The 18,914-nt window shown below is 39.2% G+C and overlaps 1 protein-coding gene across 4 annotated transcripts in view; it reads left to right on the plus strand.

The window, feature by feature from the left end:
* Positions 1-18,914, plus strand: part of RANBP3L (RAN binding protein 3 like) — a 290,513-nt gene that overhangs the window by 257,632 nt on the left and 13,967 nt on the right. For 2 of the 4 annotated variants that reach the window (XM_019811844.2, XM_011286498.4), the window contains 7 exons: positions 9,086-9,144; positions 10,024-10,063; positions 10,561-10,638; positions 11,682-11,756; positions 13,485-13,556; positions 13,917-14,056; positions 17,412-17,515. In XM_019811844.2, coding sequence (XP_019667403.1) covers positions 9,086-9,144; positions 10,024-10,063; positions 10,561-10,638; positions 11,682-11,756; positions 13,485-13,556; positions 13,917-14,056; positions 17,412-17,515 — 568 coding nt within the window. Of the gene's footprint in view, positions 1-9,085; positions 9,145-9,239; positions 9,893-10,023; positions 10,064-10,090; positions 10,476-10,560; positions 10,639-11,681; positions 11,757-13,484; positions 13,557-13,916; positions 14,057-17,411; positions 17,516-18,914 lie in introns of those variants that run through there. The other 2 variants (XM_045038102.1, XM_019811859.3) reach the window with 2 other exon arrangements.

Raw genomic sequence — 18,914 nt, forward strand, 5'->3', positions numbered from 1 at the left:
TAAAGGCTTGTTCTCAGTTTTCTTGAGAATTCTTCAAGTCGTATACATTTGAAAAGTGAAAGTTTTTCTCTTATAGTTTTCTTTAGCATGATGAACAAAATGTTTCTGGTAAGTCTTACAAATTGCTACCTGGCCTTGACTTCTGCCAAACTAGCTCTAAATCAATGCAATAAGGTATCTGCGGCCGGCATTGCTGTATTCCTGCTCATTTCTGTGCCCGAGGGCCAGCAGGGCATTTCAGTGACGATGAATGGCCGCCTGCCGGCTTCTGTGAATTCCCAAGAAGAGAATGAGGTCTGGGCCTTCTGGGCTTGTGAGCGCCTTGGGTGGGCGGTTCTTGCTCCTTTCTTCTGGCCTAGGCCTCCAACATCTTGTTCTCAGGGGAACAACATCCATTTAGTCTTGTGGAAACGAGAAAACAAGGAGCCTTTTTTTTTCCTGCTTGCTCAAAGCCTCAGGACAAAGAGGAATAAGGAAAAGAGATTTGGAATTAGAAGAAGCTGCAATCAAACTTCTCCATCCGGCCTGTGTCCTTGGAATCTAGGAAGGAATTTAAAAATAGTGTGTTTCTTTAGTGAAGAGGAAGAGCTTAAATTTATCTGAATTCAATGTATGAAGCTACGCTTCAGCCATATTGATTTATTAATAGTCTATGTGAAGAGTGACTTCTTACTAATATGGTATTTCGTGTCAGAATCACCTCTTTAATTTTAGCAGTACAGAAATGCTAGAGAATTACTTAAAGAGATACCATTTTAAACCTGTGCATGTGCCTGGTCAATATTAATCTTCAACATGTCATAAAACCTTGACTATATTTCTGTTCCCCCTCCCTCAGCAAAATGGAGAGACCCATTTCTAACATATGGAAGCAGTTTCACACTGCAAGTTATTCCGAGGGGAAAATATGTGATTCATAAATGCTGTCAAATGAAATATGTATTTCCAAATGGTACCAAGTTGACCAAGCACATCCTACGACAGATTCCACATCTTTATTACCCCATATGCATAAATGAAAGAACAGTTTAGAGAAGGGCAAACAGCCCCTTTTAGCATCCTCCATCCGGAAGTCCCATGTTTGTTGCTGGGACACATATTCACGTAATCAAAGATTGCAAGTAACCTTATCACAACATAGCTTTATTTATAAACAAAATAGCACCTTCAAATTATGGAGAAATGGGTATGCTCTGTCCAAAGTAATACATTCGTCTGGGTTATTTTCGTCAGTGGCTGAATATATATATATATATATATATATATATATATATTGACAAGACGATTTTAGATGGCGAGGTTCACCATGCCATTTGCCTGCCGACATTCCAAAACAAACCTCTTTGGTCAGAATACGAAGAGAAAATGGTGAGACCAAGTGAAGCATCTTACAGTGTTTACAGAGGGCAAAACCAAAGTGCAGCTAGACTGACGCAGTCTGTGGCCACATCTCAACGAGGCTTTTACAAACCACGGAAGCAGGAGAACCCTCAGAGCCCAGGCACATCACAACTTCAGAGGAGAGGAAGCTGTCAAGTAGTCATTTAACTCACAATGGAAGCCAGGAGGGACTCTTTCTTACAGGAAAAATCTCTCCCGTGCTTTAGTCCCTAAATATTAGCTGTCTGGTCTCAGGCACATCCTGTAATTTTAGAGGCTTTCTTTTCTCATAAGCACAAGGGTCTAATAACCTACTTTTTGAGAATCCTATAATGCAGTAAGAGCGGCAGCTTACTGAGCATTTTGTACGTGCCAGGTGTTTTACCTCCGTTACCTTGCAACTCTGTGAAGTATGTTTTATTATCTCCATCTTACAGACAAGGAAACCTGGGCTCAGAAGCATCAAATGCCCTGCCCTGGCTTATTATTAGTAAATTCAGGAGATGGAATTTGAATCCAGGTCTCTTTTCCACCAAAGCTTGGATTTTTTAAAACCACGCATTCTGGACCTTAGTAAGCATTCATTGAGTCACCAAAAACTAATATATTTAAATCTGTCTTACAACAGGTAAAGTAGGATGGAAATGGAAGTCTTTAAATTACCCCAGTGCATAAAAGAAGCATCATGGGAGGTCACCAAGGTCCAACATTTTATACTACTTCTTAAGGTCATATTAAGTTAAACAACAGGCAAAAGGATAAAGATTAGTCGTGACATCCATAAGCATATCATATAGTAGCTACTGTCTTTAAGAATGAAAAAAAGAAATAATTTAAAAAGTCGGGGTGCCTGGGTGGCTCAGTCGGTTGAGCATCTGACTTCGGGTCAGGGCATGATCTCGCAGTCTATGGGTTCAAGCCCCGCATCAGGCTCTGTGCTGACAGCTCCGAGCCTGGAGCCTGCTTCGGATTCTGTGTCTCCCTCTCTCTGCCCCTTCCCCGCTCATGCTCTGGCTCTCTCTCTGTCAAAAATAAATAAAATATTAAAAATTTTTTTTAATTAAAAAAAAAGAATTTAAAAAGAAACGAAAAAAGAAATTTCTTAAATTTAATAATTTAAGAAAGAAATTCCAGTTTTGACACTGGAATAATAGTAGAATTTAATGGCGTATGCTATGATACCTATTGAAAAGGTCACCACTCACCCCCAAATATAAAGCATACTACACATGATGACCGTATCTTTTGGGGTCAATTACAGAACACTCTCAAAATTATAAAGCCATTTTTTCCCCTCACCATTGTGTTTTGATTGACAGAGTGATTTTGCCAGATGTTCTATACCACATGACTTAATTAAAATTATTTGTTTTTTAATCTGTGAACCTCTCTATTTACACAGGCATTAGTGAAGTGATTTTGGAAAATAAGAAATTTTCTTCAGTTGAATTACTGCTGCTATAAATCTCCAGATTCCAAAATGCAAGTGAAATTAATTCACTGGCTATCACCCACTACCGCACATAACTGGATTATAAATTAAGCAGCACAGTTTAGAGGTGAGGTTGGGTGAATGCATTCAACACAGAATTCTGAGGGCTTGGTCCTACCTCCAGAATGGTAGCAAGGGCCATGTTTGACACAGAGTCTGAGTCTTTTTGCTTCTTGCTCACATCAAAGACTTTTATTATCTCTATGCCTTGATTTTCCAAAGTTGGTCTGTGTATACATCTAGACCAATGTACAAACCAAGGGAGGAAAGTGTCTAGACTCTTTAGAACTTACGATGAACAGATCCCTTGAACACTATCAGTATGAGAAGCAGATGGGTTCAGAAAATAGGATGGATTGGGCAAACTCTGGGTGATGATGGTTGTGTTCAGTGGGTTGAGAGAGAGTTTTCTCATCTTCTCCGATTTCCTATTATGAAATGATTCCCATTCTGAAAATGAGTGATTTCTTTATCAGCGTGGTATTGACGAGAAGAGGAGTAGCTTTCTTTTTCTGTTCTAATGTTGATTTTTTGTCTCTAGTGTGGGCTTCTCATAATGAATCAAAACTAGAAATGCTTGATTTCTAGAGTTGGCAGTTTAATAACTTCATTTTCAACAAGAACTTAAAGCAGCTCAAACAAATTAGACGTTAGTTGAAAGGCTGAGTGTTTTTCCCTTCTACTTCATATACTGTACTTACTATAACAGTTTTATATTTATAGTACACAGAATTGGTTATTGCTTCAGCAGCAATGACCAGTACTGGAATGCTTCCAGCAGGATCCATTCATCCTGTGTCTCAAGTTGAGCTAGTAGCTTTGTGAATCAGCCTGGAAACTTCCTGTGTAAACTGCCTCTATTTTCCTCTGGGGTCCTGGTTATTTTACTTTAACTCAGTACAAAACATCTCATAAAATAGAACCAAGAGTGTTCCGTCACAGTTAATAGTGTCACTCTGTGGCCCTACCACCCCCTCTGTAAAGACATAGTTTTTTATATGATGGTGGGTAATTTGTTATTTCATTCTTCTTGCATTTTTATTGAGCTCCTCCGTGTAGGGCTAGAAATAAGTACAGAATATCTCATGCTAGTGCTTCCCTCATAAATTGGCAGATTCCTTTTTCTTCTGGGGCTGCCACTTGCCCTTATTAAAACTATCTTGGAGGGGTTCCTGGGTGGCTCAGTTGGTTAAGCCTCTGACATTGGCTCAGGTCATGATCTCGTGGTTCATGGGTTTGAGCCCTGCGTCTGGCTCTGTGTTGACAGCTCGGAGTCTGGAGCCTGCTTTGGATTCTGTGTCTCCCTTTCTCTCTGCTCCTTCCCTGCTTGTGCTCTCTCTTTCTCTCTCTCAAAAATAAATAAACATGAAAAAAAATGTCTTGGAATATTTTAATATAATGTTGAGGTTTGTTTTTTCTTTTTACAAAAATCAAGATTATGATTCAGACCCTCTGTGTCTCTTCTTTCTGGGGTTCCATACAGAGACTAAGGTCACTTGCTATGATTTGCCTATTTTTTCTACAGAAGATCTCATTTTTACAGTTGAAACTTCAGAGGTTTCAAATTTTTGGTGAAGAATCCTAGTACTATGGCAATATTTTTGATGTAGTTTATGCTTCCAGCCTAATTTTTTGCCTCGCAGAAATGAACATTTTAATGAACATTTAATAATTTCAGGCCAAGACACTTTCCAAAAACATTTTTTTTCAGGGACACCAAGGTCAGATTTCAGACATATCAAAACAGCAAACAAACTTTTGCATTTGAGAGGAAATCATTAATGGCTTCAAGCAAAATATCTGAGAGACTGATTTCAGCATCAGTGTCAATATTTTAATATCCTTACTACAGAGATTTCTTTTGAAGTCTTCTGAGTAGCCCTTAACTTCACCTTACACTGAATCATAATCATAGTATGGGGTTTGAGTAGCAATCCTTTTCTCATTAATTGTCAGGTTACTCAGAACATCTGGAGAGTTAGTCACTGACTCCAGGAGTCTCCACTGCCATCTTCCTAAATGTGGTATCAGGTGACAGAGACCTGGAGGTGCTCTCTAGGACTACCTCTTAACCATATGTATACATCACTAGGGATCATGTCAAATACGATCATTCTGTAGGTATGGGGTGGGCCTGAGAGTTTCTGTTTCTAACAAACACCCAAGTAATGCTTCTGGTCTACCTGGACCACACTTTGACCAACAATCTCTAAAACTCTGTATGGACCACAGCCTGAATTCAGAAACTTCCTGACATTAAAAGAAGAAGAAGAAAGATAGGGGCTCGATGAAGAGAAATGAGGAAGAAAACTAGGGATAAGAATATGGTAATGAGTGAAAGGAAAAAGAAAGATCTCTGAGGAACAATGAGGCATTTCCCTCAGACTAACAAGAGTCACAGGGTACCCACAGGTAATATCGGACTGGAGGGGAAGAGGACAGGGAATCTCACTTTTATTGAATGTCTCCTGTGCAACCTGTGGTCTGATATATTGCTATATGTTTGTGTATGTATGGATAGATGATGCTAGATAGATAGATGATAGGCAAATAGATACTGGAATGTACTGTAAATATCTGGATATATAGAGAGATGTGTGCAAATATAGAGAATAGATAGATGATAGATGGTTCTGCTTTGTTCCAAATGGGTTTGAGGAGGAAGCTGTACGAGATGCTTCTATATGCATACATTGCTTCAAGCCTCATGACAAGCTTTTAAAATATATACACAGAGACATAGATCATAAAACTGAGGCTTGGATTAATTAAAAAAAAAATACAGTTCTAGGACTATTTGACTTCCGAGCTCCCAAATCCATGCTTTGACCAGTTAGAGAGCTGGACACAAGTCAAAGAGGGTGGAGAGGACAGGGACATAATGAACAATGTTGGAGCCTGGGCTAAGACAGTGCACAAGGAGAAGAAATTAGAGAAGAGGATGTGGCGGACATGTGGATAGGTCCAGGAAGAAAGGGAGAGGAAAAGGCAGGACCTGCCAGGGCTGCGGCCCAAGTGGATAATTCCAGTCCTGGTAGCAATTAAGAGGTGACCCATTTGGCATCACCTACCTCTCAGTGGGAGGGGTTGTTGCCACTCTCTTTCCTGCCAAGTCCGTTTCCACAACCTTTCTGGCTCCGGCTAGGGCAGCCTGGTTCTATCCAGTGTGGAGGATTCAGTGTTCACCTTTCCCCAAATCCCAATGCAGCAAGAGGCGGTCCGCAGGACTCTGCTGTGTAGTAGAAATTTGGGGCCCCTAAGGGTGCCGGTCCTGTCCCCACTGGGACTCTGAGTTGGGGGCGCTCCGTGCTCAGTGTCTTTCTCCTCTTCTGGATCTGCTTTTGGCTCTGCAGATCCTTTTGAACCTCCTTCTCTGAGATGATTCATTGGGAAAATCCTCCAGTTACGTTTTGATGAAACATATGAAAATAAAGGATAGGGACAAGGCCTTATGACCCACCTAAAACTGGGGGAGAGGGGAATTATGGTACATATTAGAAGGAGGAAAAGTTTACATTTACTCACCTTCAGCCTCATCTTGTACCACTGATCCTCTCTCTCTTGCCTTGCAAGGTGGCTTGTACATGGTCAACCCTCAATACATGTATTTTTTTTAAATAAATGGATTGATTAATTAATACATTATACACTTGATCTTAGACAAAAGGCCGAGAAGCGATTAATGAATACATTATAAAGCAAAAAAGCATAAACTTAAAATTAGAAAATCATAAGAACCTTGCTTTTATTTTGAAATTTTCCTACTGGGTTAAGTAAAAAAACTGTTATGGACCCGATGGCTGGATAAATGCTTACCTTTGGCTTTGGCTTTGGAGCCAAAAGAACTGCTTGGAAGAGGGGAACAGAATCCAGATAGAAGAGGAGGTACGGAGATTATCTGCTTTGCAACTTATGTGCTGGGCGGAGTCAGGGAGAGAGGGTGGCTATGCTGAGGCTAATAAAACTTCAATCAGACAATGTATCCTTACATCCCAGCACAATGCCTGGCACAGAAAGGATGCCCAACGAATATTTGTTGAATTAATGAATAAAAGTGACATTCTTACTTTATCATATGTTCTCCAAGCTGCAAGTAACCCTTTACGATTTCCTCCTTAATGCTGCATTGAAGAGTGCTCTTGCCTGTGTTTAGCTGAATGTTTTGATTGAGGGAAAGTCAACGTGTTACTTGTCTAGAATTAGGCCTCTTCATGCTATTTTAGGCATAACTATCCTAAGTTTGATTTAGAAGAGGCTGATTTATAATTCCATTGCATAAGTATTCCCCTACACATTCACGAAGCCTATTTTCTTTCAAAGTCACTGGAGTTCTCATTTCTTAACTCTAATGTAATTAGAGCTTGTTTGAGAAGGAATAAAGAATTGAACCATAGTTTCATGTGGATGGGACTGCCAGTATGTTCTTGAGTATTTTCTGCTGGGACTCACTTGGTTCCAAGGACAGACAGTGCAGTAAAAAACTTGCATGAAAAACTGAGCAGGTTATCTCCATGGACCACAAGAAGTACCCCCAGGTCATAGGGCCCCAGGAGCTTGGCAAGAGTGGCCTGGCAGAGTTTTGACACTCTCTTACGGGATTCAAATATGGGGAACTGGAGAACCCCTTTCTGGCATATAACAAAATGTAATTGGCGGTTCCTTGAAACTCCTCAGTGAGAGTTTTATTTATTCATCCCAGGAATGGCAAATTACCTTGGCTTGTATGCCAGGACAATATACTGGTAATGGCTATTGAAAACCTATAATGAGAAAAATTCTGAGATCATATTTGGGCTCATTAAGAAAGTGTCATTTTTACTTCAATTTAAGAAAAGAAAGTGTTGTCTTAAGTGGTCAATGTCAGCTAAGGATTGGTGGCGTGCCATATATTTAATATTCTTTCTTTAAAGCTTTTTTTTTTTGTCTTGTAAAAATCTAAGCAATTATATCTAAAAATCCATTGCCACATACACTCTGAGAGGTAAGTACTGTTATAATCTTCATTTTGTTTTCAGATGAAGAAACCAAAGATACAAACATATTATTTCCCCAAGAATTAGTGCTACACAAGCCTCCCTAACTACAGAGCCCAAGCTCTTAACAAACGTCATTTTCCCTAAGAATTCTGGAGTGCTCATATTTAAATCTGTTATCCCTCATTTACACCCTAGAATAAATGAGTTTCTCTCCATTGTCTTACCTAAAATAGGAAAATATAAAAGATTAATAAGGTCAATGGGGCTGAAGACAAAGTTTATCTACTTTACAACACTGTTTTAGACTGATTTTTAGGGGCACCTTGGGTGGCTCAGTCGGTTGAACATCTGACTCTTTAAATTTTTTTTTTCAACTTTTATTTATTTTTGGGACAGAGAGAGACAGAGCATGAACGGGGGAAGGGCAGAGAGAGAGGGAGACACGGAATCGGAAGCAGGCTCCAGGCTCCGAGCCATCAGCCCAGAGCCTGACGCGGGGCTCGAACTCACAGACCGCGAGATCGTGACCTGGCTGAATTCGGACGCTTAACCGACTGCGCCACCCAGGCGCCCCATGACTCTTGATTTTGGCTCAGTCACGATCTCACTGTTTATGAGTTCCAGCCCCACATTGGGCTACATGCTGACAGTACAGAGTCTGTTTGGGATTTTCTCTCTCTCTCTCCCTCTGCCCCTCCCCTACTCTCTCTCTCTCTCAAAATGTAGAAAAATTTTTTTAACAAGACTGATTCTTAGTTTAAATATTTAAAACATGGCAAGTATTTTCCTCTAATCAAGGAAGTATGAGTTATTTCTGGATTATTCTAAGGATCTACTTGAGATCCAACCCAAGTAGAAGAACTGTTCTTAGATGAGATTTTTCTGCCCTTTGTGGTTTTTCATTCTAAAAGTAAACATGTTAATCATTATGCCCTAATGATATTCTAAATGCAGGTAATTATACTTTGTTTTCCTTAAACACTTAAAGTGTGTTCTTTAATGGGATGAGCTCACTATTTGTGGAAACACATTATTATCACTTTCCCCAACTATTTATATCTGTAAATAACTGAAAATCATTTGTAAATATGCAAGTTCTAGTGTCCATGTAAACACAGTTTGGATTTTACCTAAAGGCAGGGAAAAACACAAAACAAAACATCTTCAAATACTCGTAGTTGGTGTTAGAAATGTCAGAATATGATTTGACTTTTTGCCTGTTCTTTTCCTTTTACAGAAAAATCTGTCATTGCTCAGCCAATATTTGTTTTTGCAAAGAGAGAACAAACTTTTAAGGTAAGACCAAGCTACTTTTCTTTGTTTGATTTTCACTTTGACCAAGAAAATTATCTCTCAAGAAGCTGCTGTTACTAAATATCATTGCTGCCTTAGTTTAGGCTCTTGTTCTTTACTTAGCAGAGTAGTGCCTCCAGAATATTTATATAGTCGGTTTTTACTGGCAGCAATTTGGCTGAAATGGGAGGCCAGAGGCCTTGTCTTGAAGCTATGAATAACATACCATTTTTACCAAAATTATAGGGTTTTTTGGAGTGACTTGGAAAGGGGCAGGACTGAGAGAGGTCAGGAGGACTGAGACTCCTTGTGGGTCTCCACCACTGACCTAGCTTAAAACTAGGTATCAGATAAGTTCTAAACTCTGATACTTGATTTAAAAGGGATCTTGAAGAATTTATCTGCCTTTTCAGCCTCGTAACTAAAAGCACCTGCTTTGAAGGACGAATGATAAGATTCATGGCTTTTCTCTTTAGCTTGATTAGGATTTTCTTGTTATTCGTTCTTGCTTATGCTGGGTCATTTACCCTACCACCCACAAAACTAAAGAAAAGCTCAACCCCAAGCCCTTGTCGAAAAGTCCGTTTCCTGGGCCCCACCCCAGGCCAACCGCTTCAGAATCTTGAGAGTTGGTGTTTCAAAACCAACCAACTTTTAAATCAGTTCCCGCAAGCAATTCTGCAGTCACTGAAATACAAAACCGCTCTACGAAGACTTTGCTTTTTCTTGAATACATACCTAGTGAGCAAAGGTGAGTGGCTTTAACCTGGCCCATCTGAATAGACCTGGCTTTTGAGAATTCTCTGATCAAGTGACAGGGTGGAATTCTGACCTAAAATCAGCAAGTACTCAGCTCTCCTTGACAGCTTTGCTTCTTTCCAGAGACCTGCAGAAGACACCCTGTACGAAGCAGCAGAACATGGTAATGACTTACATCCTTATTTCAAAATCAATCTTCATACAAAGAAAATAAGCAGGCACAAGCATGTAGGCATGTGGCAACAACTGTGTAAAATGTAACGGTTTTTCTTGTGTTTAAACATGAAAGGAAAGTGGCTTTTGTTTTGACAGATGACACGCAGGTCCTGAGAACCTGACCCTAGTGACACTAAACTCCCTTGTTTCTCCATTGCCTGTGTCTCAACCTGCCAAAAACATTCTCTGTACGATCTCAAAATTCGTATGCAGTTTCTTGCTGAAGCCACTTGTTTCTAATTGTTCTTACTAGGATGATATGTCTACTGCTTTATAATCACCAAGCTGTTACCTCCAGTATTTAAACTTGTGCTTCAGGAGATAACATGTTATCAGATGATGATCTATGTAGGCAAGAGGTAATTCTATTTACCTTTCCATATCTTTGCTTGAAGATAATTTGTTATCCAAGCAATTTTACCCTTCGCATTGAATTTCTTACAGAGTCTAATGGTTTTCTGAGAAAGCGCGTAAGGTCTTCATCTTTTACTTTGCATACTACACATCTTCAATCTCAAGGAGGTAGGTATAGACCTGACTGTTGGCCGTTCACTGTTACGCTTACTCCGAGTGTGAAATTACTGAGAAACCTTCCAGATGGAAAATGTTTTAAAAGTCTACCCATCAGATAATGTTTATAATAAGTTGCTGTGTGAGGGGCCCCTGGGTGGCTCAGTCGGTTAAGTGTCCAACTTCGGCTCAGGTCATGATCCCATGGTTCGTGTGTTCGAGCCCTGAGTCAGGCTCCGTGCTGACAGCTCAGAGCCTGCGGCTGCTTCAGATTCTGTGTCTCCCTCTCTCTCTGCCCCTCCCCAACTCGTGCTTTGTCTCTCAAAAATAAACATTAAAAAAAAATGTAATAAATTGCTGTATGAAAACAGCAGTCTAAAAATGGATTGTATAGTGAGTCACTATGCACAAATTCAATTTATCAACATTGGATGAAAGATGGAAAGGACATAAGCCACAATGTCAGCAGTGGTTGTCTTAGGTAATGGGATTACAGGTGATTTGGGGTTTTCTACCCACTCCTTATATTTTGTTGTGTTTCCAAAGTGTCTGCATTAAGTATGCATTAGCTTTGTAATTAGAGGAAACTGTCATTTCTCCCTAAGTAACCACCTACTTAAACAAACAGATGTTTGCCTTCAAAAGAACACTTTTAAGAACTTCATCGTGTACGTATTCGGAGTAAACCCATAACTTAGTTTGCCTCTCTTCTCCACTCAAAGCTCATTGGTGATCCCTTTTATAAATGACCGCATTGCCCCCTGCCTTGTACTACAGCTATTTGTGTGCGTGTCTGCTTCCCACTGTGAGTTCCTGGGGGTCATCTTCTTGCCTGATAGAGTGTCTTACACATGCTGAGCACTCCGATATTTATTGGTCCGAATAGAAATTAATTTATAATTCTCACCACAGCTACATTTTATTTCTACTGATAAACATACAAAATCTTGTCTAAATTAGTGATTCAAAAATTTTTCTGAAACAGCAAAAGTTCAAATAAAAAGACACACAAAAACCAACCTCCTTACTGACTTTAGTTTGCAATTTGCTTCTAGCATCAACCTTGTCCCAGAATCGAATGAGATCATCATCCTTCACTGACCTCCCGACCTTCCCTCCTTCTGGGCCGGGTAATAAACAGCTTCTGGAACTTCAAGCCTGACACTCTGGTTTTTCAAAATCCATTCTCGTTGATGGTGAACCTTCTTACTCAGCTATTATAAAATGCTGGCATTTTAGTGGAAAATAAAATAGAGGCCTTAGCCAAGTATGATTAGAAGAATGCCTTATGAATCCCAACTCCACAAATCCTGTTTGTTTCTGGTAGAAAGTTTGAACTTGAATTTTTTTAGGATTTCATGTTTATGATAAAAATATTTTCTGTAAGGCAGCCATACAGAGTAACTTGTTTTATTTCGCTTATTATTGTGCATCTGTATGGTCCATGGTACCTATGGTGCTCAAAATATACAGCTATGCTTCAGATTCTTATTCTAAAGTTTATGCTTTAGATGATATTCTAAGGTTTAGAATATGATTCCTTTTGAACTTTTCACTAATTAAAACATTACTTCTTTTGATTTGGAATTTGTAGTGCTTTGCTAGGTAGATCTATTTTATCATTACAAAATATTTGTGATGGTTGGAACATTCTCTACATAAAAATTATGATTTATATTCTTTTTGTGTTTGTTTCTACTGAACAACCAGCTGCCTTTTCCAAGTTAATCTTGCCACTGAGAAACTAAAAAAATACAAACTATTCACTTCCTTTCAACTGATCCCTCTCTACCTGGGAGCCACAGAGTTCTCAAACTAACAAATTTATATTCTTATTAATAATTCCAAGCATGGCTGAGCAACATATATGTCAGATACCTTTCAGATACAGAAGAAATACTTTCTAGCTCAATATACCCCATTTAAACTTCACTGACAAGTTACAGACATTAAGAGGAATTGGGGTCCTAGCCTAGAGAATTTGTTTTATTGTATTTGTGCATAAAATAAAGGGATGGCTGTAAGTATCTGAATAACTGTTTCGATTTATTAGTATCTTAAGTTAGACATACATACACAAAAAGACTAAAGAACATTGATATCAGTAAGCATCATTCCACTTTATGTTGTGCAGTATGTTGGTGGTGTTGGAATGGAGAAAAATAGTACAACTTTATATGGCCCTTTGGTGCTTGTTTTCAATCATAAAGATCATAAACCATTTAGTTGCACTTTGAATTAGAGAAGCAATTCTACCCCAACATTTATAATATGTTATAATACTTAGAAGAAGCAATTCTTATTCTTTTCTCATTTCCATTAATCAAATGCTCGAAGGTTGCTGTTTCTGCAGTTTGCAACCAAGAGATGATCTCTTTGAAATGTACAGTAATTCTGTATTTGCAGCTACCACCATATTCTTCATACTATGAACACACCTCATAGAAAAATCACCTAGCATAACAGTCATCTTTGTCTGTAGGTATCACCAGGGTAGAGAAAGGGGCAGAATTTGCTAATAGGTTCATAACATTTTATAAGAAATACATATTAACGTACACATAGGGATCACTATCATCAGATTTCATAATATGTACTCATTTCAGTACTCATTTTTATTATTCTAGAGAAGACCGCCTATTCCATTAGTGGCCCAATTTTCACTTATATTTCTGAAGGTAAACAGAACTATGTGGCAAAACTCACTGCCATCAGTCATTGTTAGCCCACCTGCCTTCTCAGCACACTGCCAACAGTGACATCTACTGGTGAGCTTAAGACAGGACTGTTAAAACCCAAATCATGTAGAAACTGACACTCTCTTAGATTTAAATTTTTCTAAATTGTTTTTCTTACAGTGAAGAAAAACAATGTTTTTATGACATCAACTCATGTGCAAAGGAATGCTGATATGAACAGTGCAGAACAAGGTATGTAGTTTATTACAAGAACCTCTGAAATTTTACATTTTACCATTTATATTTTAATTTGTTGTGTGTGTGTGTGTGTGTGTGTGTGTGTGTGTTGGGGTATGGAGGTAGGACCCAGTGACAAAACACGAAAAAATATATTTGGTAAGCCAAGTCCCATGGTCAAAATGACTGGTTATTGGGTAAAATCTAGGCCAAAAGTAAGCACTAACCAATTCATTGGCTATTTTGACTTTGGTTAGTTAACATTAACCCCTCATTTAATGATGACTTTAGAAAGTAAGCATTACATTGGTCAAAATATGGAGGAAGAAGTATTTTCCTAAAGATATATTGACTCTTGAATCCTGTTCTTTTAAGGTCCCGTGAAACATTCCGAACATGTTCTAAGACCTGCTATTTTGCAACCACCTCAAGCTCAAAGGTGTGAAAAAGTAAGAAAAACATTTGGACACGATACCTTGGAATCCTGCAAGATTAAAGATAAAACGAAAAATAAGGTAAGGAACCTCCAATGGCAGGATTGACACAAATTCTCCGTCTTTCATTTAGTAGATTGCTGTGGGCCCTACGTCCAAAGTTAGGGGCTGCCTGACTTTTGTTCTGTTGCTGAGGTCACCGCCAGGCTGGAGAAACACCCCAGACTATAGCAAAAAGCCCTCAGTAACCTTATTCAACTTGTCCTCTTAAACTGGAGAGTAGTTTCTAGGAACTAGTTTTGTGGTCTCCCCTAAGCTGAAAAACTGAGTCCCTTGGGGTAGAAACTTCTGGGGTCTTATTCCAGTGCACTGATCGCACGTGAGAATAGGGGGAGCAATGAGGTGGCCAGCTCCAGGAGTCAGAAGTCAAAAAAGGAACATGGGCTTCCAGCATCTCCAGCTGGTTGACATCCTAGTGTGGCTTGCCAGTTGAGGTCACACCAGGTATCCATCCAGACCCACCTTCATGGATATTGGGAGCAGGGAACTACCCCCACAGGGTAGGGAATTGGGAGGGCTGGGGAAGCTTCTGAAGACAGAGAAGAAGTCTCTCTTCCAGTTGTTGTGGGTGACTGAATTCCTCAGTGTGGGCCTTTCTAGGGAGATTGTCATTTTGCTCAAGCCATGCAGATATGGGTTTGGGGATATTCTGTTGCTGTGTCTTCCAGAAGCCAATAGTTGAGAGGAATGGTACCAAAATCAGTAGGTTGGAATTTGAGAGTAATGGCATCCTTCATTCATCTCCAGCTAAACTGTTGAGGGTTGGTCACTTGTTTTGTTTTGTTTTGTTTTGTTTTGTTTTCCATACTGAACATAAAGAGAGTGACACATGGAAGCTGATAATAGCAGCCATTTCATCAATGCAATGAAAAAAACATCAGATGGGTAGTAATCCTACCTCTGCCACTAACTATGTTTACATTCTTGGACAAAGCACCCAATCTTCTCTATCAGCGAAGTGAGACAGTTGAACTTGGTCAGCATTTGACAATATTTTTATAATTTCAAATCCTTTTTTTGTAAGATATGACTTCATGAGACCTATTTTGAATTTTAAAAATCATTTAATCATTTCTGCATGGTATATGGTATGAGCTTTAAGTAAACCATGTTTTAAATTTCAAACCAGGGTGCCTGGGTGGCTCAGTCGGTTAACCTTCTGACTTCGGCTCAGGTCATGATCTCACGGTTTGTAAGCTCGTGCCCTGCTTTGGGTAAAAACATGAGCCCCACTTGGGCGAGCTCTGCTTCTCTCTCCCTCTCTCCTTCCCTCTCTCTCTGCCCCTCGTGGGATTCTCTCTCTCTCTCTTGCCCCTCGCTTACTTGCACCCTCTCTCTCAAAAGACTTTCAAATCAGTAGATTGTTAAAAGTTTTCATTGAAATATAATCTAATAATCATTACCATATTACATAAATTCTTTTATCCATTTAAGAAATGATGCATGTTGTTTAATTTGTGTTAAAGTGTATAAAAAAAGTATGATATGTTGACTAATTTCTAAATGTTATCATATTGCATATGATTTTGGAAGAGTATGTACTATAAATTATACATTAAAATTTTTGTTACATGTTATAAATCAATATTTCTTCTTTGGCATGGCTTATTGAAATTTTGCATTATGTATTTTCTTTTTTTTCTTTTTATTTTTTTGCATTGTATATTTTAAAAATAAAGTTTATTAATATTTTTCTTGTATTTTCTTCCTAAATGATAAAGAATAAGAGAAATTTTCAGGCTATTGTTTGCAAGCATTTCTTCTTGAATAAATGTATTAAGCATAATGATGCAATGTAAGAATTCTGACAAAATGTAATTTATAGATCTAGTGAAAATTATCTCTCGGTGGATTTCATAGAACTATTATTTTCATGTTTCTTATTAACTTGTATATAAAATCAGAGCAATTTTTATTCATTCTGTTATTAATCAATGGTCACTTATGCACTATACATATAATATAGCATATGTACTGTTTTACATATGAGTATATTTTAAGTACATAAGAACAAAACTCTCATTTTGGCTGAGAGTTAAGTCATTTGAGTGATCGAGTCACGAGGCATGCACTTTGATCTTTGCTTGCCAACAGCATGTATTCTCTTCATACATATTTCTCAGCTCTATAAATTCTGTTATAAAGGGAAAAATGCTCAAAATTATTTTTATTGATTGATATGAAATTGAAGTGGAAACAGACCCTGTCTACCTTTAAAGATATGAACTCCTTGCACCTGGGTGGCTCAGTCGGTTAAGCGTCCGACTTCGGCTCAGGTCACGATCTCGCGGTCAGTGAGTTCGAGCCCCGCGTCGGGCTCTGGGCAGATGGCTCAGAGCCTGGAGCCTGCTTCCGATTCTGTGTCTCCCTCTCTCTCTGCCCCTCCCCCGTTCATGCTCTGTCTCTCTCTGTCTCAAAAATAAATAAAACGTTAAAAAAAAATTTTAAAAAAGATATGGAACTCCTTGCAACATCTTTGCAAATCCCTGCTGGGGGAAGGGTGAGGTGTAGAAAACATTGGAGACACTCTATCAGATAATTTATAGGGCTCCTTCCGGTTCTAAAATTGCTCATATCTGGGGGCATCTGGGTGGCTCAGTCAGTTAAGCCTCTGACTTTGACTCAGATCATGATGTCATGGTTGCTGAGTTTGAGCCCCATATCGGGCTCTCCTGCTCTCAGTGCAGAGCCTGCTTCAGACCTTCCATCTCCCTCTCTCTCTGCTCCTCCCCCACTGGCAGGCTCACTGGCACGCTCTCTCTCTTTCAAAAATAAACATTTAATAAAAAAAATTGCTCGCACCTTCATCTATACATTAGTCAGGTAATGTGCATATGTATATACATCAGACAAACTAGTTGATTAAGTTACCAGTCAAAAATTTCTAGATGAAGAGATGATTGGGATTCCCTCCAACGTTTGGTGGCTGTGCTGGTAAAGCTCTTAGGGTGTTTTGGGGGGTTCAACAGTCCTGAAGGATATATCTGCTAAATTAGAAATGAGAATTAACTCCATGTGGCTAAAAAGATAAAAGTAACAAAAGGAGGTGGGATTTCTGAATATGATGGCTAAGTATACAGTCTCTGGTGTCAGACCCTGGCTCTAAGATCAACCCCATTCTTGGCTGCCCAAGCCTAGCCACGTTATTTAAACTCATTAGGTCAGTTTACTCATCTGTAAACTGTAACATGTGGATAATAGACATACAACCTATAGAGAGATGTCGTGAGGAGTAAATGAGATAATGTACCTAAAATGCTTAGGGTAGTACTTGAACACAGTAAATTTTCAATACATTTAACCGTAACTATTGTTTCCTTGTCTGATGCTCCTTTTAAGGCAACTGAAAGGAACTTTCTGACGGATTGTCTTTCAGATTTCTGAGGGGAGCTCCTGTTTGCTAGGTGAAAAATTACCCGGCACCAGAATTTCAGTCCTGCTGACTACTAAACAGAATTGTTTAGGTGCTACATCAGTAGGGTAAGTTAATGCTGAGGACACAGAGAGGATATCCTTTTATTCTTGCTTTCTTTTTACCATTATAATCATTTGTGGAAAAATAACTTTCTGATACTGCGCAGATAAATTGTCAAGATTTCTGTTTGAGATTTTATAAAGAACGCAAGTTTAAAATGCTTTTCAGGGGCGCCTGGGTGGCGCAGTCGGTTAAGCGTCCGACTTCAGCCAGGTCATGATCTCGCGGTCCGGGAGTTCGAGCCCGCGTCAGGCTCTGGGCTGATGGCTCGGAGCCTGGAGACTGTTTCCGATTCTGTGTCTCCCTCTCTCTCTGCCCCTCCCCCGTTCATGCTCTGTCTCTCTCTGTCCCAAAAATAAATAAACGTTGAAAAAAAAAATTTAAAAAAAATGCTTTTCAAATAAGATAAAAAGAGAGAGGGAGACAAACCATAAGAGACTCTTAAATACAGAGAACAAACTGAGGGTTGCTGGAGGGGAGGTGGGTGGGGGGGATGGGCTAAATAGGTGATGGGCATTAAGGAGGGCACTTGTTGGGATGAGCCCTGGGTGTTATATGTAAGTGATGAACCATTAAATTCTACTCAGAGATCATTATTACACCATATGTTAACTAACTTGGATTAAATAAAATAAAATTAAAAATAAAATGCTTTTCCCAATATCTCTAACATATAAAGATTATCCTATTAATATTGGATTATTTCCACTTTTTCATTGACTTGGGTGAGAATATTTCAAAACGGTGTAGCTAAATTTTTATTTAGTTGGGAATTAATTATCCGACTGCTAGCTTAGCCTTTTCTACCTTTTCTCTGATGTTCCCCTTTTTTAAATTACTTTGAATATTAAATTATTATTCATTATTTATTGACATACATTGGATAGACAACAAAAGAAAGCAGTATAAATGTGCACAATGAAAGTAAGTATTTCCTGGTATCATCAAGCATGATGAGGTTTGAGTTGAGAGGAGATTAAGACAAGCCATGGACATAAACGGACTCACATGGTTGGGGCCCGTGTGGGTCCCACAGAGCTCACCTACAGCGCATACTAGGGATGCAATGTGGACCCCGGAGTACATCGGCCTACAGATAGACAGCTGTATGTCTAAGTTTCTCATCATGCAGAACACTTTTACCATTAAAAAAAAAAAAAAAAGTCTCCAGGACGAAAAACCCAAATTAGACAAATGCACATTCAAGTATCACTGACAAGATGCATTGGTCATGCCTTTGCTCTGGAGGTCTCTGGTGGCTAAGAGCATTGGCCACTTGCGGAGGAGGAGAGTAGAAATTAGAGACTGACAGAGGCTGTGCTGGAAAAGCAAGAAGATAAGGGCTGGGCAGCCCCTGGTTGATCACACGGCCTGAAGAGTGATGGGCATGACACGTGTTTGGAC

The sequence above is a fragment of the Felis catus genome, chromosome A1 (genome assembly GCF_018350175.1).
Source record: "Felis catus isolate Fca126 chromosome A1, F.catus_Fca126_mat1.0, whole genome shotgun sequence".
Taxonomy (NCBI): domain Eukaryota; kingdom Metazoa; phylum Chordata; class Mammalia; order Carnivora; family Felidae; genus Felis; species Felis catus.